Here is a 24,146-nt window from a genome sequence, read left to right as displayed (position 1 = left end):
AAAAAAAAAGGGACTCCATAAGAAGCCACCGGAAAACAACGTATACAATAGCCCAAATCCAAACTTCAGTTGAGATGTGCATTGCCAGATGGCCTCAATGTCCAAAGAAGAAAGAGAGGACATGGCCAGATCGTTTGCTTTCTTCAGTGCATACTCTTTCTTGTGGAAGACGGATCCAAATCAAGCCACATCTTCAGCTGATGAGTACTGGTTGGCTATAATTATAGGTCACAGCCACACCTTCTATCAGAGGTCCAGTTTTAGGAACCTGTCATTTTTTGAGTGTGAGAGTTATATTAGCTCCTTGCAAGTATCGTCCACAGGATCTCTAGAGCAAGGACATTATTTTCCCATCCTTTTATGTTGCCTAGAATTTGAAACTTTTGTGGGGATATGACCATAATTAAATGGAAGCATTTTTAGGGCATTTTGAGTCGTCTAATCTCACCAAAACGATGTGTTTGGAGTTGACCCCATGCAGTAGAAAAGGCCATCACAAAAGAAGCCATATTTTCCAAGAGGCAGGGACAAGAGGAGTAGATACATTCATGCCCATCTCCAAACTTCAGCTGAGCCATGCGTTGCCAAATCCAGTCCTTGCTGAACATAAGGCTTCAATGGCCGAAAATGAGGGGACATGGGCAACATGGCCATGAAGCTGTGCACGTAGAAAGCAGCACAGCATCACATATTCTCCTTCAGCTGTCTCTATCAGCACACTTCTTTGTCCCAGCCTCTTTGACGAAAACCGCCCATCAATGTTATTAAATGCAACCCGTCTAGTCCAAAACCAAGATTATGGTTAGACGGAATAATTCAAGTTGACTGGGTCATGAAGATAATTTCGTTTCAGGTATTTTTTTAATATGAAAACAATTATTGTTTTGAAAAAATAAAATAAAAGAAAATCAAATTAGATTTTCATTGAGTAGTCTAAGTTTCACCCAGATAATTTCCACTCAATTTTTTTTTAAACCCAGCTCATTTCAAGTTTAAGGTTTGAGTACTGGTTGGCTATAATTATAGGTCACAGCCACACCTTCTATCAGAGGTCCAGTTTTAGGAACCTGTCATTTTTTGAGTGTGAGAGTTATATTAGCTCCTTGCAAGTTTCGTTTACAGAATCTCTAGAGCAAGGACATTATTTTCCCATCCTTCTATGTTGCCTAGAATTTAAAACTTTTGTGGGGATATTAACATAATTAATTAAATGGAAGCATTTTTAGGGCATTTTGAGTCGTCTAATCTCACCAAAATGATGTGTATGGAGGTGAACCCATCCAGTAGAAAAGGTCATCACAAAAGAAGCCATGTTTTCCAAGAGGCAGGGACAAAAGGAGTAGATACATTCATGCCCATCTCCAAACTTCAGTTGAGCCATGCGTTGCCAAATCCAGTACTTGCTGAACATCAGGCTTCAATGGCCGAAAATGAGGGGACATGGGCAACATGGCCATGAAGCTGTGCACGTAGAAAGCAGCACAGCATCACATATTCTCCTTCAGCTGTCTCTATCAGCACACTTCTTTGTCCCAGCCTCTTTGACGAAAACCGCCCATCAATGTTATTAAATGCAACCCGTCTAGTCCAAAACCAAGATTATGGTTAGACGGAATAATTCAAGTTGACTGGGTCATGAAGATAATTTCGTTTCAGGTATTTTTTTAATATGAAAACAATTATTGTTTTGAAAAAATAAAATAAAAGAAAATCAAATTAGATTTTCATTGAGTAGTCTAAGTTTCACCCAGATAATTTCCACAATTTTTTTTTTAAACCCGGTTCATTTGAAGTTTAAGGTTGATCATTTCTAAAACAAAGTATAATACCACTCTCTCCAGCGATTCCCTTACATTCATTTTTTTTTTAATATTTTGTTGACCTCTTTACTTAGCGTGAAGGTTAAAACCCTTTATCCAATCTTTGCTGAGTGAAGGTGTTTTAGTATTTTACATGAAGAACGCTAGATATCCTTGTGCTTGTATTAACCCTTTTCAATTGAGTGTCTTGAAGTGTTCCACTTGTATTTGTGGCTGTCAAGTTTATCCAATTTCAATACGAAAGAGGATCAATTCTCTGTCTTACACAAGAGCATCATCTTTGACCACACAACTGGCTTATGCTTTATTCAATTTTTAGGCCTTAACCTACATGATAGGTACGCGAATTTCAATCAAGGGAATTCACCAGATATGATGTTGACGCCATGTATGATCAGAAGATGATTGTATATTAGGGGTGGAATAATCATCCTTGTGATATTCAAGCAAAAAGGTAAATTTCTCGCTTTTAATCTCCTTCAGCTGGCTCTATCATTGACACGTCCTAGACTCAGCCTCTTGGATGAAGATCGTCCATCAAGGCTATTCAATCCAACCCCGTTTATGATTTGGCCGAAGAACAAGGTTATGGTTGGACGGAGATTGGGTTGGTTAATCAAAATAATTTTATTTCAAGTGTTTTTTAAAATTAAAACATGTTGTTTACAAAAAAAATTAACTAAGTTTAACCTAATCAACTTTTAAAACCCAACTTGAATTAAGTACTAGGTTAATTTGTCAAGTTGAGTTTAACAACAATATCTCTAATGACCCTCTTCTTTTTTATTTTTGGATAATGTCGACATATATACTTGAATTTGTTATATATCTATGAAATCTTAATAGAGTGAAGGAAGGGTAAAACCCTTTTGTCCAATCTTTGCTAAGTTAGGTTGACTAAATGTTGTTCGTTGGCTTAATAAATGATAGAAATCTTGTAATGTGCAATGAATAGAATATAAACCTCAATAAAAGAAATAGATTTCTTAAAAACTAATAAAGTTAACTGTAAATTTATTAAAAAAAATAAAAAATGCACGAAAACCAGTAAAATCTCAATAGAGACAAGGATAATGGGCTACAGGCCCAGACCTCTAAACTTGATATTAACAAAGGGGGAGGTAGGGTACATCAAAGGGCTGAACTAGTTGCTAAAGTAGTGATGGATAAGATAAAAACCCAAACCCACTCTTTTTTGTTTACTGTTGGGCCTCATATTAGGCTGGATTTGAATAGGGTATCGCTGGAACCGTTTAACAATAATGAGATGAGAGGAGAGCAGAACCAGCTTTGTTCCAAAAGAACTTTCCAGTAAGGATCACAGTCCGCGTCCCCTAGACACTAATCTTACAGAGAAGCTTGAAGTTTTTGTAGGAAAAAATTGGTAAATTAAGTGTGTTCAATCCACGATAATTGACTTAGGAAAACTCTTTAAACCTTGTTTAATATTTTAAATTTATAATTCCTGAAATTGCAAACCTAAGTTTAGTTAAAAAAATTTTTGATTCTGAACTAATTTAATACTAAATAATGAAATTAAAAAACTCATTAAAGCAATAAAATGAATGAATATCAAAATGAAAAAACAAAAATAGTGAAATTAAAAAAAAACAAATTCAATAACTATTTTAAATAAAAAAAATAAAAAAATAGAAACTAAATTTGACAAACAAACTAAAAAATTAAAAGAGAATAAAGTTGACAACAAAATCAAATTTGAGAAGTAAATTAAATTAAAATAAAATGGAATAAAAAAAAAAACTTGAGGAGCTTATTTGTAAATTTAAAAGGTCGAGCACGAACAACTAGGAAAAAAGAGCAAAGAAAGAAAAAAAAAGGGTCATCATTGCTTTACTATTGATCTTTTCACCATACAAGTTGCGAGGAGAAAAAAAAGACCAAGATGAATCAAATGACACAACAGGAAAATGATTTTATAATTGAAATTTATTGCACATGCTACTTGAAGATACTAGAGTGATTGATGCTTGCAAAGCACATATAATAATTTTATTTTTATTTTTTTATTTATAAAAATACTACATTGCCCTGGGATCAAAAATTGAAAAATTATTTTAAAAAAACTAATGTAAAGTGATAGAGAAGCCCATGTAGGCAAGCTTTTGAAAATTTGATTTAAAGGACAATAGAATCATTATAATGTAACAAAAAGATATGAAATATAAAAGAAGCCCCTTAAACCATAGTTAAATGTTTTTTTTTTAAGGGCAATAAAGTGAGTTACTGTACAAAAATTGTGAAAAAACCGAGATTCTCCTAAATGATTTTAGAATAATAGATGATCTAAGTGAGAAGATCATTTTACCTTTTAAAAGGCAGTTTATTATTATTTTTTAAAGATAAAATAGTTAATTTACTATTAAAATCCATCATAGTTTAAGAATATTTACAATATATTTCCCCCATGTTTTAGCTTTTTTTTTAATACTCGATTTAAGATTTAACTCGGTTTTAGATCTTAATCATTAAGTTGCCTCGTCAATTTATAAATCATCGATTCAATCTAGATTAATATTTTTTAAAAAAAAACAATATTATTTTAGTGTTTTTTTTTTTAATTCTTAAATTGACCCAATCAAAATCTCACTCAAATTTATGATCAACTAGATTGCAAGTCAGCACAACGAATTGATGGAATTTGACCTGATCTATGTTCAAAACAATCTGAAGTAAAACTTGACATGGTGAATTCGCTAGACTAGGTCGTTAATAATCCACAAACCAAGCTGCAATGCCGGCAAGTAGCAACTAATATTTCATTTACATTGATTATTATGATGATTGACTGTTGTGATGTCAGGGACTGATATTACAGGTATGCATATTTCGAACTAAGATGGTATTTGCTGGAAACCTATCATGTTAATGGAGTGTGGGAATTTTATTAGTTTCTTGTAAGTCATAGGATCTCTAGCTAGAGTAGTAAGGATCTTAGTTCTCATCCTTAATCTTGTCTTTGCATCGCCAGTCCAGTTAAGCAAAGAAAAAGAAGAACTTCTGTAGATATGAACTGCATTATATAAATCGAAAGCATTTTCACCAAATGATATATTTTAGACTTGACCTGAGCACGGTCATCACAGAACTACAGGCAGTATTTTCCAAGAGGCCTAGTTAACAAGCCACCAAAAAACAACGTATACAGGCCCAAATACGAACTTCAGTTGAGATGAGCATTGCCAGATGGCCTCAATGTCCAAAGAAGAAAGAGAGGACATGGCCAGATCGTTTGCTTTCTTCAGTGCATACTCTTTCTTGTGGAAGACGGATCCAAATCAAGCCACATCTTCAGCTGATGACTGATTGCCTATAATTATAGGTCACACCCTATAATTTATCAAACCATTTGACATCGAAACGCCACAGACAATATATATCACCATTCAAATCTCAGCAGGATCGTGAATTTTCTTACATGTAATGGCACTGAATACTAAAACTAATCCAAAAATCTAATAAACATAGATAACCTAGAATTTTTTTACATAAAAATCTATTAAAATCTGACATCCAAGTGTAGAGAGTAATAAATAAAATGGGAGATGCAAGTGAGAGTCCATTTGTTTTTTTAAATCATAGATCCGTACAAAATGTCAATGCTCTCTTTTAGGGGAGGGGAAAAAAATTCATTTATAGTAACAAAAGTAACCATGTGAAGTGATTTTACGAGTATTGTCTACCACTGCATAAGTACATATTCCCCTTGAAAAAAAAATTTCTGGGACCGTGGGGGCCGTCATAGACACACCGTATCTTCAACGGTGATTTATATGATATATTTATGATTTCCTATCTTAACCATCGTGATTTTTTTTTTTTTAATATGGCTCTGTATCACGGTTCTATTGAGAAATTAAAGAAGAAAACCCGTAAAAATCATTTCAATTCGTTCTTTTTTTTTTCTATTAATAAACACATTTTCCTAAGTTTGTAGAGAAAAAGAGAGGAATTGATAGGATTTCTATGAGATTTTAATTTCTTCAATTTCTCAATAGAATTATAATGAATAAGCATATTCAAGAAATCATAAGGTTTACGATGAAAAATGAAGAATCTTTTTTATATAGAAAGGTATCTTCTTCTTTGTTCTTTTTTTCTTCTTCCAATTTAACGAGATGATAAGATTATGTGGAAAACTAATGTGGATGCCGACGGCTCAATAGAACTCAGTTGTCCCGCCATGCAGAGATCAAGGACGAAGACTCTTCAACTTAAGAAGTCTTCGTCCTCTTTGCGTGGTGGGTTGACTAATTAATTCTACTTCTAGTCAATACATATTACTCTTATTTATTTGTTGAGTTCTGGCATGGATTGATAGTTATGAAAGCATCTACACCTCAGTGCCAAATTATTATGGATTCCACCTTACAGCGATGACTCTTTAACTTGAGAAGTCTTCGTCGTCTTCGCATGGTAGGGCGACTAGTTCTTCTTCTAATTTCTTTGTCGAATTTTGGCAAGGATTGATAGTAATAAAAAAACATCGATATCGCAGCGGAAAACTAATGTGGACACTTCCATAGAACTAGTTGTCCTAGCATGCGGAGATCAAGGACGAAGACTCTTCAACTTATGGAGTCTTCGTCCTCTTGGCATATTAGGGCGACTAGTTCTATTTCTGATTAATACATATTATTCTAATTTATTTTTGGACTTTTGGCAAGGGTTGATAGTTATAAAAAACATCTAAATCTCAGCTCTAGAGAAGATCCATTGCAGAGCAAGGTTTGAGCTTCAAACAAGTAAGTGATAGGTATTATTTTAACCAGTATCAATTGCTTCTCGATCAATCGATTAACCATTGTTGTAACATGCAGGTATTTGATATATAAATTGGTTTGTTTTTTCTGTGCCTCAATTTCAATCTCTGTAAGTACTCAAAAATCCTTCACCATGCATGAGTCAACTCACAAGTAGCACTGTAGATTATTGTTTTTACGATTCGATAGGATCTTGAAGGGAGAGATTATTATTATATACGGAAATTATATACACGTGCTTCTTTCAACAAAACCCAACATCTTTCATGAGTAAACATGTGCCATTGAAGTTAAGATGAGTGTAACAAGGTGACAATGCTACTAGCAAAATACAAAAAAAAAAAAAAAAAAAACTAATATATCTCAGCTCCTAAGCTAAATATAAGTTCTCTCAATAGTGTAACTCAATGTTCAAAGAGACATTAACTTTTTAATTCGTTTTATTTGTCAAAAAATGAATCTATTGATGCTTTTCTTCTATATTGTTGATGTTGTCCGAACTCAAGACCCCATTTACTCCCTCTTCTTCCCCTTCTTCTTGCTAAACGTCCTTGAGAATAGAACATTATCCTTGTTAAAAGCAGTGACAGAACCGAAGGGGACTAGAGGGTGTAGTTGCCCTTTTCATTCTTTCACCTATAACACTTTTTAAATAAGTAACTAGTTACGTGAGCCATGTTGCATTACCGATCAGTTATTTTTATTTTTTATTAAAAAATTATATATGTGGGCTTTTTTAATGCATTTTTATGATTTAAAAAATTTAAGTGCAAATTAAAAATTTTATGCATATATATAATAAAATAAATCAAGAATAATATGTGTTGATAAAAAAATACAATAAAAATTATTTATAATACATAAAAATAAAACTTGAAAAATCAAGATAGGTCTACATCAAGATATTTAATCTTGCAAGATAGAATATTTACCTAGTTATTTTTGATAAATTTTATTGATTAAAATATTTTTTTCTTCAATCAAATATTTTTCTTCAATCAAATGATAAGAAAAATAGATAAACACATTAAATTTATTGAATAAAAAAAATATTATGCAAAACTACACATATTAGAAATATTATATGAAAATAATTTTTTTATTTTCAAAAATAAAATTCATCTACAAAAATATTAAAAAAAATATTGATGAATCAGAATCTCTTCAAGAATTAAACATACACAAAATAATTTTTTTAAAAACTCTCTATCTAAAAAAAGTTAAAAAAGCAAATAAAAAAAATCACAAAAGAGTGATATTAATTGAAGTATAAATTTAAAAATTATTTAAAAAAAGATATGATAAAAAAAATATTGATTAAAATAAACTAAAAAAAATAATAGTTTGTTTGACCTATTTTATCAAGGCTCACATGTGGGCCCTCTCTAGGCTTGTATGTCTAGGCCCTTTTTTATATTTTTGTCTTCGGTGTAAATGACATATTATCTGCCCTCAATTGTTTTGAAAAAAATAAACAAATGATGTTTTGTCTATTTTTACTTGGATTTTGGCCGCTATGATAACCGAATAATTAGAAATTATGTGTTTTTGACCTAAAATTAATTTTTTAACTCATTTTTTTTATAACAAAAACACCTATAAAAATCTTAAGAACCATAGTAAACTTATTTATGATTTTAAAAAATAAAAGAGCATCCAAAAAACCAAAATCAACCCGAAATGAAAAATTACCCAAGTTTAGACCTATATATATTAGTAACTAATTTGTTATAGAAAAACACAATGAAAAGTTATAGGACCAAAAGTAAAACTCATAAAATTGTGATAGCCAATCTTAAATTAGCACATTAAAGTTCTTTTTTATCCCTATATTTTCATTTTCCTTCTATTATAGTCCCTTTATTTTTCTGGAGTTTCATTTTATTTCAATTTTTTTAGTTTTTATTATGAGAAAGCCATTGATGAGAGAGGAGTTCAATAATGATGGTTTTTTTATATAAATATATCTGAAAATATAGATTGGGTTACTTGTAGATTTTTTAATTCAATTAATTTTTATTTCTTGAGTAATTTTAGCTTTGATAAGTGATTTATTAAAAAATTTATAGTATTTAATATATTGATATTATTAGATGAAAATTAGTTAAAAATAAATTGTTAAACCATAAACACTCTCCCCTTGATTTTCCAGCCACCACAGCATTCCGGGAAGTGCTTGGCAATAAGTGGCAATAAGTTGTTTGCCACTGCATATCACCTATCATCCACTTAGAAAAAAAAAAAACATAGAATAAAAAAAAGAGGTGCGTGTATAGGTTTCCAGGCACTAATCTAGGCTTCTAAGCTCAAGTGTAGCTGAATTTTCTGATTAAAGCTAGGCACGTGGGCACGTGCTTGGGCCCCTTTAAAAGGGTCAGACGTGCTGGGCTACCCAAGCTCATGCATTAGGCTCCCTTTTATTTATTTTTTATTTTTTATAAATTAATTAATTAAAAATATTAGCTTATTAAATTAAATAAAAATATATTTTAGATGTTATTTTATTAAATATCAATAATTTATTTTTTCAAAAGTGCAGGAGTCATTATTAAATATTTTATTTTACATTTCATCACCATTTTTTTAAAAGTTTTGCACGGTTGCTTTTCTATAGTGTTTATTTTAATTATTATATAATTAATACTTTAATTATTATATAATTAAATAAAAACTATTTTTAAAAATAATATTATTAAATTCATTTGGGTCAATAATTTAAGTCAAATATCTAATGAGTTGATATAAGTAATCAAATATATTATCATTTAATATTTAAAAATAAAATTTCCTTTATATACCTCAAATTTTGATTTTTTTTTTTTAACGTTTTGAATTTATAATCAATATGTTTCTTGTCCATATAAAAGAGATCAGTAACACGCACATTTTTAATTACATTCAAAATAAAGTTTTAGATGAATCGTCGGGACATTTTTTTAAACATTTTTGCATCCATTGATTTCAGGAAAAAGAGATGAGTCGTCGGGACACTTTATACGTTCAAATCGACAAAAAGCTTAGAGATTTGCCTTCTAATCACTCAACATGCAGTATTTTCAAGGTTCCTGGTCGCCTCCGCCATGTAAACGAAAGGGCATTTGAGCCGGAAATCCTCTCCATCGGCCCTTATCATCGTGGAAAGGATAAATTGAAGATGATGGAAGAACATAAAAAACGTTATCTACAAAAGCTTCTTCAACGCAGAGCGGAAAGTAGCGTGCAAAGATATGTTACGGCCATGATTAGGGTGGAAGGAGAAGCTCGTAAATTTTATGATCAGTCCGTAAGTCTAGGCCAGGATGAATTTGTCGAAATGCTGCTTCTTGATGGTTGCTTCATTGTTGAGCTTATTCGCAAGTATAACAATATTCCAGGAGTAAGAGATGACAATGACCCTGTTTTCGAAGTGTCATGGATCCTCTCAAGCATAGAAACTGATATGTTTTTACTTGAAAATCAACTTCCATTCTTTGTTCTTTGGGAGTTGTTTACTATGACGTCTGAGGTGCAGAACGAAGACTTCTTTGGTATGGCCTTAAGTTTTTGCCAGCGGATATTTCCAGGCTCAGGAAACCATAGAATTCCTGAGAATAAATACGAGCATCTTCTGGAAATATTATATCATACTGGGTATCAGCCGCCTATTACGAGGGCATCACAGGACAACGATCGGTATTTCATACGCAATGCCAAAGAGCTGCAAGAAGCTGGCATTAAATTGAAAAAGCGAGAGGGGTCAGAGAGGTTGTTTGATGTTGTCTTCTTGGAAAATGGCACGATAGAAATCCCATGTTTGAGAATTTATGACACAACAGAGTCGCTATTCCGAAATCTTGTAGCCTATGAACAGTGCTCGCAGAGCAAGCATCTGTACGTCACTGATTATATAACTCTGATGGATTGTTTAATCAGCACTCAAGAAGATGTGCAGATACTTCGACACTCGGGAATTATTGAAAATGGGTTGGGCGATGATGGAATGGTCTGCTCCTTGTTCAATAAACTAGGCATAAATGTCATTCTCTCCCATCGTCGTTACTTCTATTATGATAAAGTATTCGACGGTGTGAAGGAGCATTGCAATCGGAAGCGCAATGTATGGATGGCGAAACTGCAGCATAATTATTTCAACAGTCCATGGGCACTGCTTTCGTTTTTAGCCGCTGTTGCATTGCTTCTATTCACCCTGGTACAAACTGTGTTTACAGTCATGTCTTATTTCCAAAAGGATTAGCGTGACACAGATCCATTACAGAATGCTGTCTTGTTTCAAATAATTAAACTCTCCAACCATCTTTTCCATGTTAGACAATCTTCAGCTGAAGAAAGTCTGTGTTTGATGGATCAATGGTATATCTCTGCCTTTCTCCGATTCTGAATGAATGCTTATGTATTCGTGATTCTAATAGAACTTCATATGCCTGTATTTGATGGATCAATTATGTAATAATGACTATGCTTTGTTATTCTAATGCCGAATGAAGGTTTTTATTTTCTTTATCTTCCTTTTTATGTTTATCTTTCTAATTATAGTTTGAGCAATGTAGAATTTTTCTAGAACTATATAGCCCATTTGTTTTCTCATCATTATTCTTAATGTATTGTGTGATTTTTATTTTCACAAATTATCAGTCTTATCAATATCATCCCAAATTTATCAAAAATTAAGAAATATTGCTTTGTATGCAAGAACCTCGAGGTATTTTTTAATGTATTTTGGTTGTTCAATAGGAAATAATATTTTAAAAAGATCTCTATCCAAAAAAAGTTAAATAAGCAAAAAAAATCACAAATAACTGATATTAATTGAAACATAAATTTAAAAATTATTTAAAAAAAGATATTTTAAAAAAAGATATCAATAAAAATAAACTAGAAGAAAAAAAATAATAGTTTGTTTAGCCCATTTTATCAAGGCCCACACGTGGGCTTTCTCTAGTAGGCCTGCATGTCTAGGTCTTTTTTTTTTGTGTTTTTTTTGGTGTAGACAACATGTTCTCTGCCCTTATTGTTTTGAAAAAAATAAATAAATGACGTGTTATTTGTTTTTGCCTGGATTTTGGCCATCGTGATTGTTGAAAAATTAAGACTTATGTGTTTTTGACCTAAAACCAATTTTTCAACTCATTTTTTATACCGAAAAAACTTATAAAAATCTTAGGAACTGCGGTAAATTTATTCATGATTTAAAAAAATTAAAAAGCACCCCAAAAACCAAAATCAACCCAAAACAAAAAATTACCCAAGTTTAGATTTGTTTTTTTCATGAATGTTAAAGGTAAAAAAACACCTAATATGAACTTTTCTCATCAAATAAAATCATTTGATACAAATATTATCTATTTTGGTAATATAAATTAGTGTCAATAACATGTTTTTTCTCTATTGCTGAAATTCAATGATTTCTCTCTCCTCTCTTACCCAGGGTCTAGAAATAACATAAATTAACTTTTGTACTAAAATAGAATTTAAATTTTATAATATGAGTTATTTTTGAAGTTCGAGGATCAAAATTTATCTTTTATAAAATTTATAGCATGTCATCTATGTTTAATATTTTTTTTATTTTGATCTTTCTTCTTTCAATTGTAATATTTTATAAGAAATCAAAATTAACTGATTTTCAATTAAGAGTAACTTACCAAAAAAAATTGAGCATAAAATTTTAAAAAACAAAATTTGCAGAAGAATTCATTTACAATAATGTACAAGAGAATGAGTAGTGAAATCTTGCACAGGAAAAAATGATCATATCCACTGAAGAATATATATATATATATATATATATATATATATATATATCTGTTTGGATACCGAAAAGAATATAAATGCTACTTCCAAGCTTGGAAATTACTATAAACACTAAAAGATTTCGGGGAAAAAAAATTGTGAGTGCATTGTGGATTCATAAGGGTTTTTGTTTTTTTTTTTTGCTTTTTATTCTTTTTAATTGGGTCTCTTTTTTTTTTTTTATCAAGTTAGTAACTAATTTGTTATAAAAAAACACAATTAAAAGTTATAAGATCAAAAGTAAAACTCTTAAAATTGTGATGGCCAATCTTAAATTAGCACACTTTCTTTTTTATCCCTATATTTTCATTTTCCTTCTGGTATAGTCCCTTTATTGTTTTTTTGGAGTTTCATTTCATTTCAATTTTTTTAGTTTCTATTATAAGAAAGCTATTGATAAAAGAAGAGTTTGATGATGGTGGTTTTTTCATATAAATATATCTGAAAATATAGATTGGGTTACATGTAGAATTTTTAATTCGGTTAATTTATATTTCTTAAGTAATTTTGGTATTGATAAGTGATTTATTAAGGTTTTTATGGTGTTTAATATATAGATATTTTTAAATAAAAATTAATTGAAAATAAATTGTTAAATCATAAATCCTCTCTTCTTGATTTTTTAACCATCATAATGGTAACCACATTTCAGGCAACGCTTAGTTGGCAATAAGTTATTTGCCACAATACATCACCTATCATTCACTTAGGGAAAAAAAAACATAGAAGCGAACATCAAAGAAAAAAGATAGGTGCGTGTATTGGTTTTCAAGCACCAATCTAGACTTCTAAGCTCAAGTGCAGCAGAGTTTTCTGATTAAAGCCAGCCACGTGAGCATGGCTCGGAAGGTCACGTGCTTAGGCTCTTTTCAAAGAGTCAGACGTGTTGTGCTCCCCAAGTTTGTGCACTTGACTCATTTTTTTTTTAAATTTAATTAATTTAAAATATTACTTTATTAAATTAAATAAAAATACATTTTAGATATTATTTTATTAAATATCAATAATTTGTTTCTTCAAATATGAGTTCAAGACTCATTATGAAATATTTTGTTTTACATCCTATTATTATTTTCTAAAAAGTTTTGTACAAAAAAGTGTTTATTTTAATTATTATATAATTAAATAAAAAAATTCTAAAAAATAATATTATTAAATCTAATCAGATTTATAATTTAAATCAAATATTTAATAAATTAACCTGAGTCAATCAAATATATTATCATCTAATATTTAAAAATAAAATTTATTTTATATACCTCAATTTTTTTTTCTTTTTTTAACATTTTGAATTTATAGTCAATATGTTTCGTGTCCGTAGAAAAGAGATCAGTAACGCGCACATTTTTAATTGCATTCAAAATAAAGTTTTAGATGAATCGTCGGGACTTTTTTTTAAACCTTTTTGCATCCGTTGATTTCAGGAAAAAGAGAAGAGTCGTCGGGACCCTTTATACGTTCAAATCGACGAAAAGCTTGGAGATTTGCCCTCTAATCACTCAACATGCAGTATTTTCAAGGTTCCTAGTCGCCTCCACCATGTAAACGAAAGGGCATTTGAGCAGGAAATCCTCTCCATCGGCCCTTATCATCGTGGAAAAGATAAATTGAAGATGATGGAAGAATATAAAAAACGTTATCTACAAAAGCTTCTTCAACGCAGAGTGGAAAGTAGCGTGGAAAGATATGTTACGGCCATGATTGGGGTGGAAGGAGAAGATCGTAAATTTTATGATCAGTCCGTAAGTCTAGGCCAGGATGAATTTGTTGAAATGTTGCTTCTTGATGGCTGCTTCTTGTTGAGCTTATTCGCAAGTATAACAATATTCCAGGAGTAAGAGATGACAATGACCCTGTTTTCGAAGTGTCATGGATCCTCTCAAGCATAGAAACTGATATGTTGTTACTTGAAAATCAACTTCCATTCTTTGTTCTTTGGGAGTTGTTTACTATGACGCCTGAGGTGCAGAGCGAAAACTTCTTTCGTATGGCCTTAAGTTTTTGCCAGCGGATATTTCCAGGCTCAGGAAACCATAGAATTCCTGAGAATAAATACAAGCATCTTCTGGACATATTATATCATGTTGGGTATCAGCAGCCTATTACGAGGGCACCACAGGACAACGATTGGTATTTCATACGCAATGCCAAAGAGCTGCAAGAAGCTGGCATTAAATTCAAAAAGCGAGAGAGATCAAGGAGGTTGTTTGATGTTGTCTTCTTGGAAAATGGCACGATAGAAATCCCATGTTTGAAAATTTATCACTCAACAGAGTCGCTATTCCGAAATCTTGTTGCCTATGAACAGTGCTCTCAGCGCAAACATCTGTACGTCACTGATTGTATAACATATCAGTGCTGGGCCAGCACCAGCTTGGCCCAGCAACAAAACAAACGTGGGGCCCATCCTCTTGCATGCAGAACGTGCAGGAGGAAATGAAGCACACGAAAGAAAAAAAAATGAGGGGGAAGAAGAGTTACCTGGGGCGGAAGAGGCGGTGTCTTGCTGCTCTGACTGCTTCGCTGGCGGTGCTGCGGTGGAGGCCGGTGGATCACGGACGGCGTCTCCAAGTAGCGGTGATACTGTTTCAAGCGGTGGAGAGAGAGATTCTTGCTCTTCCCCTCTTCTCTAGTTTTTTGTTTTTTTCTTTCTCTTCTTTCGTTTACCAGTGGTTTGTCCCTTCTTCCTCCCGGCTTTTTAAAATTCCCTCCCCTGTTTCAAGCTTCCCCGTGTTCTTTCCTTTCTCTCTCTATATTTCATTTCCTCTCTTTCTATTCTCTTCGTCCTCTCTCCCTTGCGGTTCTTTTTTTTTTTTTTTCCGTTCTCCGATCCCCTCCTTTTTGTTGGAGTTGAGTGCGGTATTTATAGGACAATGGGCAGCGGGGGGGTCCTCATTACCGCCCTATCACTATGCAAGGGGAGCAGGGCTTTACTGCCCTGCCACGACGCCGGGTTGGTTGGCCAGTAGGCGTGGCTGGCAGGGCGCGGCTCCCTCGGTTTCCCTTCACGAGGGCGCATGGGGCTTTGGGTTTTGGCAAAGCACACGGCACGAAAGAGTAAATAAAAAAAAAAAAACAAAACCTCTATCTTCTCGATCCTGCTGGATGTTCAGGGGAAGAAGGAGGAGGAATGTAGCTCAAAATGATATTATTTTATTTTATTTTAATATGAAACAGTGTTATTTTAAATAAAACATACTGTTTCATGTCAACACATTTGTTTTTTAAAAGATATAGATATAATTAAATTAATTCTTAAAATTAAAATTACATTTGAGGATTTAAAGAACAAATAATAAATTAAGGATTGAATTGGAAATGAATGTGTTGGTGTTAAATGTAACAGCACGTTTTGTTTAAAATGATACCATTTCATGTGAAAAAAAACATCTATTTTTTATTGTATTATTGGTCTTCTAACTTATGACTAATAAAATCATAGAATACGAGTAATACAATAAAAATTAAGTGAATCTGTTATCCTTTTATCTCGTTCAAATTTCCCAAAAAAAGAGGCATCAATGTGTTAATATTTGTGATTCATTAATTATTAATTAATTTCCATTTCATATAAGTTATAGAGAAGTAGCATCTCTGCTATCAATCCCCAATATTTGTTTATTTTCCTCTTCTCATCTTCAAACGTTGCCTTGACAGAAAACAGTATAGATAGAACAAAATATAGCTTGATTTAGTTTACTCTAACAATCCCAAATTTGTCAAACCATTTGACATCGAAATGCCAAAGACTATATATATCACCATTCAAATCTCAACAGGATCATGAATTTTTTTACCTGTAAAGGCAACGGATACTAAAACTTATCCAAAAATTTAATAAACATAGATAACCAAGAAATTTTTAGCAGAAAAATCTAATAAAATCTTCCCAAGTGTAGAGAGTAATAAATAAAATGGGAGAGGCAAATGAGGGTCCGTTCAACATGTTAATGCTCTCTTTTAGGGGAGTGGAAAAAAAATACATTTATAGTAACAAAAGTGACCATGTGAAGTGACTGTATAAGTACTGTATACCACTGCATAAGTACATATGCCCCTTGACAGAAAATTTTCTGGGACTGTGTGGGCATGTGCCTTCATAGACACACCGTATCTTCAACGGTGTTTTATATGATAAATTTATTATTTTCTATCTTAACCATCGTGATTTTTTTTTTTAATATGTCTTTGTATTAGGGTTCTACTGAGGAATTAAAAAAGAAAACCCATAAAAATCATTTCAATTCCTTTTTTTCTCTATTAATAAACAGATTTTTCTATGTTTGTAGAGAAAAAGAGAGGAATTGATAGGATTTCTATGAGTTTTTTTCCTTCAATTTTCCAATAGAATTATAATAAATAAGCATATTCAAGAAATCATATGGTTTAAGATGAAAAATGTGGATGCCGACGGCTCCATAGAACTCAGTTTGTCCCGCCATGCAGAGATCAAGGACGAAGTATTCTTCAACTTAAGAAGTCTTCGTCCTCTTTGCATGGTGGGGTGACTAGTTAATTCTACTTCTAATCAATACATATTACTCTAATTTATTTGTTGAATTTTGGCGAGGATTCATGATAGTTATAAATGCATCTATATCTCAGTGGCAAATTATTGTGGATTCCACCTTACAGTGATATGACTCTTTAACTTGAGAAGTCTTCGTCGTCTTCGCACGGTAGGGCGACTAGTTCTACTTCTGATTAATACATTGTTGGGAAAAAGATTGACAACACCAATGAATACACAATTTACAAATATCAATTCTTTTTTTTTTCAATTAAAATTAGAATCATCTAATCAATAAATTTATAAGATCAAACATACAAATTAACACCAAAATCTTTATATAAAAAGTCTGATATGAGAAAAATTACAAGATTGTAATTTACCTAAAAACTTTCACTATCAATAAATAATAGATTTATAAATATCTTTTTAATTTAATTAAGGATTACAACATATATATTTTTAAGAATAATCTATTATTAGAATACAATAAAATTAAAGAAAGAAATGTTTAAGAAAAACTCACGATAGACTTTTGATTTTTAATAAAATAATCAGTTTTTTATATCATTAATGTTTTATTTAACTGTTTAGAATGAAGATTAATATATCTATAAATAATCATTAAAATCTCAATCAGATCCAGCAATTAATAGAAATAGAAGAGAGACTGTTGTGCGGACTCTTTTTCCCTTGTTTATCTTCTCTCTTTTGCTAAGTCTGTCCAGTTGCTCCAGTGCTAATTATCTGTGTTTGTAAAGAGGCAAGCTGCTGCCCCTTGCCAATTAAATGCGGTGGTCCTACCATCATGTGATGGGCATCACACGCACAACATACATGTTTTTCTAATTTCTTTGTCGAATTTTGGCAAGGATTGATAGTAACAAAAAAAACATCGATATCTCAGCCGAAAACTGATGTGGACACTTCCATGGAACCAGCTGTCCCAGCATGCACAGATAAAGACGAAGACTCTTCAACTAATGAAGTCTTTGTGCTCTTGGCACAGGAGGGCGACTAGTTCTATTTCTGATCAATACATATCATTCTAATTCATGATAGTTATAAAAAGCATCTACATATATATATCTCAGCTCCAGAGAAGATCCATTGCAGAGCAAGGTTTGAGCTTCAAACAAGTAAGTGATAGGTATTATTTTAACCAGTATCAATTGCTTCTCGATCAATCGATTAACCATTGTTGTAACATGCAGGTATTTGATATATAACTTGGTTTGTTTTTTCTGTGCTTCAATGTCAAACCCTGTAAGTACTAAAAAATCCTTCACCATGCATGATTCCACTCACAAGTAGCGCTGTAGATTATTGTTTTTACGATTCTAGGATCTTGAATGGATAGATAATTATTCCTATGAAAATTATATACATATGCTTCTCTCAACAAAACCCAACATCTTTCATGAGTAAACATGTGCCATTGAACCAAGCAGCTTGTAGCTCAGTGGCGTAAGGCACTGCTCGCTTTCTTTCGAACCTCGGTTCGAGTCCCAGTGGGAGTGGGGCTGGCGAGTGGTGTCCTTCCTGGCTCTGCTGGGTTCTTGCTATGTGGTACGCCTGTCGCCCCCGCGGTGCCTAACCTGTTCACTGAGGCTTGCAGGATGTCCAGTGGGCCGTGGGATTAGTCGTGGTGCGCGTAAGCTGGCCCGGACACCCACGTTAATCAAAAAAAAAAAAAAAAACATGTGCCATTGAAGTTAATATGGGTGTAACAAGGTGACAATGCTACTGGCAAATTACATGAAAAAAACTAATATCACAACTCCTAAGGTAAATATAAGTTCTCTCAATGGTGTAACTCAATGTTCGAAGAGACATTAACTTTTTAATGCTTTTTATTTGTCAAAAAATGAATCTATTGATGCTTTTCTCCTATATTGTTGATGTTATCCGAATTCAAGACCCCATTTTCTTGTTCTTCTTGCTAAACGTCCTTGAGAATAGAACACTATCCTTGTTAAAAGCAGTGACAGAACGAAAGGGGACTGGAGGGTGTAGTTGCCCTTTTCATTTTTTCCCCTTTTCATTTCTTCTGTAAGTAACTAGTTATGTGAGCTGTTTTTTTGCTGTAAGTAAGGTATTTTTATTTTTTATAAAAAAATATATATGCAGATTTTTTGAATGTATTTTTGTGGTTTAAAAACTTCAAGTGCAAATCATAATTTTTATGCATAATCAAATAAATCAAGAACAATGTGTGTTGATAAATAAATCAAAAATCATTTACAATACCTAAAATAAAATTTTAAAAATCAAGAAACAGGGCTACATCAAAATATTTAATCTCACAAGAAGCAACATTTACCCAGTTATATTTGCTAAATTAATTTTGTTTATATTTTTTTATTCAATTAAATGATAGTAGAAATAGACAAATACATGAAATTTATTGAACAAAATAAAAAAATAGTATGCAAAGCTACACATATTAGAAATATTATCTAAAAATAAAAAAAATATTTTTTTTTAAAATCCAATTATACAAAATATTAAAAAAATTATTGATGAGTCAGAATCTCTTCAAGAATTAAATACACACAAAATAATTTTTTTAAAAAATCTCTATCAAAAAACAGTTGAATAAGCAAATAAAAAAAATAACAAATGACTAATATTAATTGAAACATAAATTTAAAAATCATGTTTTTAAAAAAGACAAGTTCAAAAAAGATATGAATAAAAAACCAAATAGAAGGAAAAAAATAATAGTTTGTTTGATCTATTTTGTTAGGGTTCACATGTAGGCCTTCCCTAGTAGGGCAACATGACTAGGTCCTTGTTTTTTTGATGTCATTGGTGCAGACGACATCTTGTATGTGCTAATTTGTTTTTTTTTTTTAAAAAAAACAAATGACATGCATCTATTTTCTCCTAGAATTTGATCACTGTAATGACTAAAAAATTAGGACTTCAGTGTTTTTTACCCAAAAACTAATTTTTCAACCCATTTTTTCCCCAAAAAAACCTATTAAAATCTTAGGAACCGTGTTGAAGTTATCATTGTTCTAAAAAAGTACCCCAAAAACCAAAATCAACCCGAAACCAAAAATCAACTCAAGCTTAGATTTATTTTTTCACAATCTTTGAAGGTAAAAAAAAAACCGTAATATGAACTTCTCTCATTAAATAAAATTCTTTAACACAAATATTATTTATTTTGGTGGCCTAAATCAATGTTAACAACATATTTTGCTCTTTACCCTGGAATCTGTTGATCTCTCCCTCTCCTATCTTAACCAAACTCTAAAATAAATACAAATTAAATTTGGTACCAAAATAGAATTAGAATTTTATAATTTGTGTTATTTTTAAAGTTTGAGGACCAAAGTGTATCTTTTGTGAGACTTATGACACACCACCCATGTTTAGTGCCTTTTTTGTTTCGTTCCCTTTTCTTTCAATTCATCATTTTGTAAGAATCAAGATTAATTGGTTTTCAATTAAGACTAAATCACCAAAAAAATAGTTTGAGAACAAAATTAAAAATAAATAAATTTTACGATGTCCATTGACAATAATATATGAGAAAATGAGTATTGAAACCTTGCATAGAAAAAAAAACTCATGCCTTATAATTTTATACTTAATGATCATACCCCTAAAGGAAAAAAAATCACATATATATAGTGATATTTGTTCATAAATGGATACCCAAAAGAATATAAATGCTACTTCCAAGCTTGGAAATTAGTAGAATCACTAAAAGATTTGGGGAAAAAATAATACTGAGTGCGTAGTGGATTCGTATGATTTTTTTTTTAATTGGATCATTTTTTTTTATCAAATTAGTAACTAATTTGTTATAATTTGTTATAGAAAAACACAATTAAAAGATATAGGACCAAAAGTAAAACTTAGAAAATTATGATTGCTAATCTTAAATTAGCACAACAAAAGTTTTTTTTATCCTTTTATTTTTATTTTTCTTCTATTATAGTCCCTTTATTTTTTTGGAGTTTCATTTCATTTCAAAATTTTATTTTTTTATTTTAGTTTTTAGTTTTTATTTTAAAAAAGCCATTGAAAAGAAAGGAGTTCAATGGTAGGGGTTTTTTTGAGTTCAATGGTAGGGTTTTTTTATCTATAAAATTGTTTGAAAATATAGATTGGATTCTTTGTAGATTTTTTAATTCAATTAATTTTTATTTCTTGAGTAATTTTGGGTTGATAAGTGATTTATTAAGATTTTTATGTGTTTAATAGGTATTTTAAAATGAAAATATATTTAAAAATATATTTTTAAACCATAAATTCTCTTCTCTTGATTTTCCAACCACCACAATAGTGGCTGAATTTCAAGCAACACTTAGATGTCAATGAATATATTTGTTATTGTAGTTGTGTTTTTAAAAAAATAATTTTTTTAAAAATAAACTCAAATAACCTATCATCTGCCTGGAAAAAAAAACATAAAAGTACTCTGAAGAAAAAAAAGAGGTGCGGGTTTCCAAGCACTAGTATATGCTTCCAAGCTTAAGTGCTGCCGAGTTCTCTGATTAAAACCAAGCACGTGGGCATGGCTAGGAAGGCCATGTGCTTGGGCCCTTTTTAGAGGATTAGGCATGCTGAGGAACCCAAGCGTGTGCACTTGGCCCCTTTTCCTTTTCTTTTTTTCTTGTTCTTTTTTAATTTTATTTTTTAAAAAAATTAATTAATTTAAATATTAGTTTATTAAATTAAATAAGAATATATTTTAGATATTATTTTATTAAATATAAATTATTTTTTTCTTTTTTTAATATGAGCATAGGAGTCATTATTAAGTGTTTTGTTTTACATCCCATCATTATTTTTTAAATTTTTTTTATGGTTGCTTTTTTATCATATTTATTTTAATTATTATATAATTAAACAAAAATTATTTAAAAAAAATAATGTTATTAAATATAGTCGGGTCTATAATTTAAGTCACATGCTTGAAGAGTTGACTCGAGTCAATAAATAATATTATCATTTGATATTTAAAAATAAAATTTATTTTGTAGGTGTTTGGAAATGCGATAATTGTTATTTTTTAAATTTTTTTTATTATAAAGTATTAAAATATTTTTTTTATTTTTAAAAAATTATTTTTAATATCAACACATCAAAATAATCCGAGAATACCTGAAAAGTATTAATTTGAAGCAAAAATAAAATAAATTAAATTTTTTAAAAAATACTTTTGAAAGGCAAAAGCAAATAGAAGTTTTATATACCTCAAATTTTGAATTTATAAGGAACATTTAATTTTGAATTTATAAGCAATATGTTCCTTGTCCATAGAAAAGACATCAGTACAACGCACATTTTTAATTATATTCAAAATAAAGTTTTGGATGAATCGTTGGGACTTTTTTAAAACATTTTTGTATCCGTTAATTTCAGATGAGTCGTTGGGACCCTTTAATCGTTCAAATCGACGAAAAGCTTAGAGCGCCTTCTAATCACTCAACATGCAGTATTTTCAAGGTTCCTAATCGACTCCGCCATGTAAACCAAAGGGCATTTGAGCCGGAAATCCTCTCCATCGGCCCTTATCATCGTGGAAAAGATAAATTGAAGATGATGGAAGAATATAAAAAACGTTATCTACAAAAGCTTCTTCAACGCAGAGCGGAAAGTAGCGTGCAAAGATATGTTACGGCCATGATTAGGGTGGAAGGAGAAGCTCGTAAATTTTATGATCAGTCCGTAAGTCTAGGCCAGGATGAATTTGTTGAAATGTTGCTTCTTGATGGCTGCTTCTTGTTGAGCTTATTCGCAAGTACAATATTCCAGGAGTAAGAGGTGAAGATGACCCTGTTTTCGAAGTGCCTTGGATCCTCTCAAGCATAAAAACTGATACGATGTTACTTGAGAATCAACTTCCATTCTTTGTTCTTCGGGAGTTGTTTACGAAGATATCTGAGGATCAGAACGAAGACTTCTTTAGAATGGCCTTAAATTTTTGCCAGCGGATATTTGGAGGCTCAGGAAACCATATAATTCCTGAGGAAGTATGCAAGCATCTTCTTGACATAATGTATCGTACCAATCAGCAGCCTATTACGACGGCACCACAGGACAACGGTTGGTATTTCATACGCAATGCCAAAGAGCTGCAAGAAGCGGGCATTAAATTCAAAAAGCGAGAGGGATCAAGGAGTTTGTTTGATGTTGTCTTCAAGGAAAATGGCACGATAGAAATCCCATGTTTGGGAATTGATGACTCAACAGAGTCGCTATTCCGAAATCTTGTTGCCTATGAACAGTACTCTCGGCGCAGACATCTGTACGTCACTGATTATATAACACTGATGGATTGTTTAATCAGCACTCAAGACGATGTGCAGATACTTCGACACTCCGGAATTATTGAAAATGGGTTGGGCGATGATGAATGGTCTGCTCCTTGTTCAATAACCTAGGCAAAAATGTCGTTCTCTCCGATCCTCTTTACTTTTATTATGAGCAAGTATTCAACCGTGTGAAGGAGCATTGCAATCGGAAGCGCAATGTATGGTTGGCGAAACTAAAGCATAATTATTTCAACAGTCCATGGGCACTGCTTTCGTTTTTAGCCGCTGTTGCATTGCTTCTATTCACCCTGGTGCAAACTGTGTTTACAGTCATGTCTTATTTCCAAAAGGATTAGCGTGGCACAGATCCATAAAGTACTGTCTTGTTTCAAATAAACTCTCCAACCATCTTTTCCATGTTAGACAATCTTCAGCTGAAGAAAGTCTGTGTTTGATGGATCAATGGTATATCTCTGCCTTTCTCCGATTCTGAATGAATGCTTATGTATTCGTGATTCTAATAGAACTTCATATGCCTGTATTTGATGGATCAATTATGTAATAATGACTATGCTTTGTTATTCTAATGCCGAATGAAGGTTTTTATTTTCTTTATCTTCCTTTTTATGTTTATCTTTCTAATTATAGTTTGAGCAATGTAGAATTTTTCTAGAACTATATAGCCCATTTGTTTTCTCATCATTATTCTTAATGTATTGTGTGATTTTTATTTTCACAAATTATCAGTCTTATCAATATCATCCCAAATTTATCAAAAATTAAGAAATATTGCTTTGTATGCAAGAACCTCGAGGTATTTTTTAATGTATTTTGGTTGTTCAATAGGAAAATTGCCTAACATCGAGTAGCTTTGGGATGGAATCGATAAGATTAATTATTTTGGGATGTAATTGAGATTAGGCATGTTAAATCGGATGAGGTTCCTTTTTTTTTTTTTTTATATGGC

The 24,146-nt window shown here is 31.5% G+C and overlaps 1 protein-coding gene and 1 long non-coding RNA gene across 4 annotated transcripts; both read left to right on the top strand.

Moving 5' to 3' along the window:
* Window positions 1-6,365: 6,365 nt before the first annotated feature.
* On the top strand, window positions 6,366-23,794 carry LOC105122924 (UPF0481 protein At3g47200-like). Of its 3 annotated transcripts, XM_011022307.1 has the most exons (4): window positions 6,368-6,583; window positions 6,659-6,710; window positions 9,567-10,257; window positions 22,956-23,794. In XM_011022307.1, the coding sequence occupies exons 3-4, from the start codon at window positions 9,576-9,578 to the stop codon at window positions 23,306-23,308; spliced, it is 1,035 nt and encodes a 344-aa protein (XP_011020609.1). In that variant the 5' UTR covers window positions 6,368-6,583; window positions 6,659-6,710; window positions 9,567-9,575; the 3' UTR covers window positions 23,309-23,794. The 3 variants fall into 3 exon arrangements, with proteins under 3 accessions (XP_011020608.1, XP_011020609.1, XP_011020607.1); XM_011022306.1 differs by lacking the exon at window positions 22,956-23,794 and having other exon boundaries at window positions 6,366-6,574; window positions 6,686-6,710; window positions 9,567-11,101; XM_011022305.1 differs by lacking the exon at window positions 22,956-23,794 and having other exon boundaries at window positions 6,370-6,583; window positions 9,567-11,101.
* On the top strand, window positions 17,907-22,475 carry LOC105122925 (uncharacterized). Its single transcript, XR_841767.1, has 3 exons — window positions 17,907-18,040; window positions 18,116-18,167; window positions 22,287-22,475. It is a non-coding gene; the product is annotated as an uncharacterized LOC105122925 (long non-coding RNA).
* Window positions 23,795-24,146: the final 352 nt, after the last annotated feature.

This window comes from Populus euphratica, unplaced genomic scaffold (genome assembly GCF_000495115.2).
Source record: "Populus euphratica unplaced genomic scaffold, PopEup_1.0 scaffold8.1, whole genome shotgun sequence".
Classification (NCBI taxonomy): Eukaryota; Viridiplantae; Streptophyta; class Magnoliopsida; order Malpighiales; family Salicaceae; genus Populus; species Populus euphratica.
The sequence above is the reverse complement of the archived record's forward strand: the minus strand, read 5'-3'. Positions and strand labels throughout refer to the sequence as shown.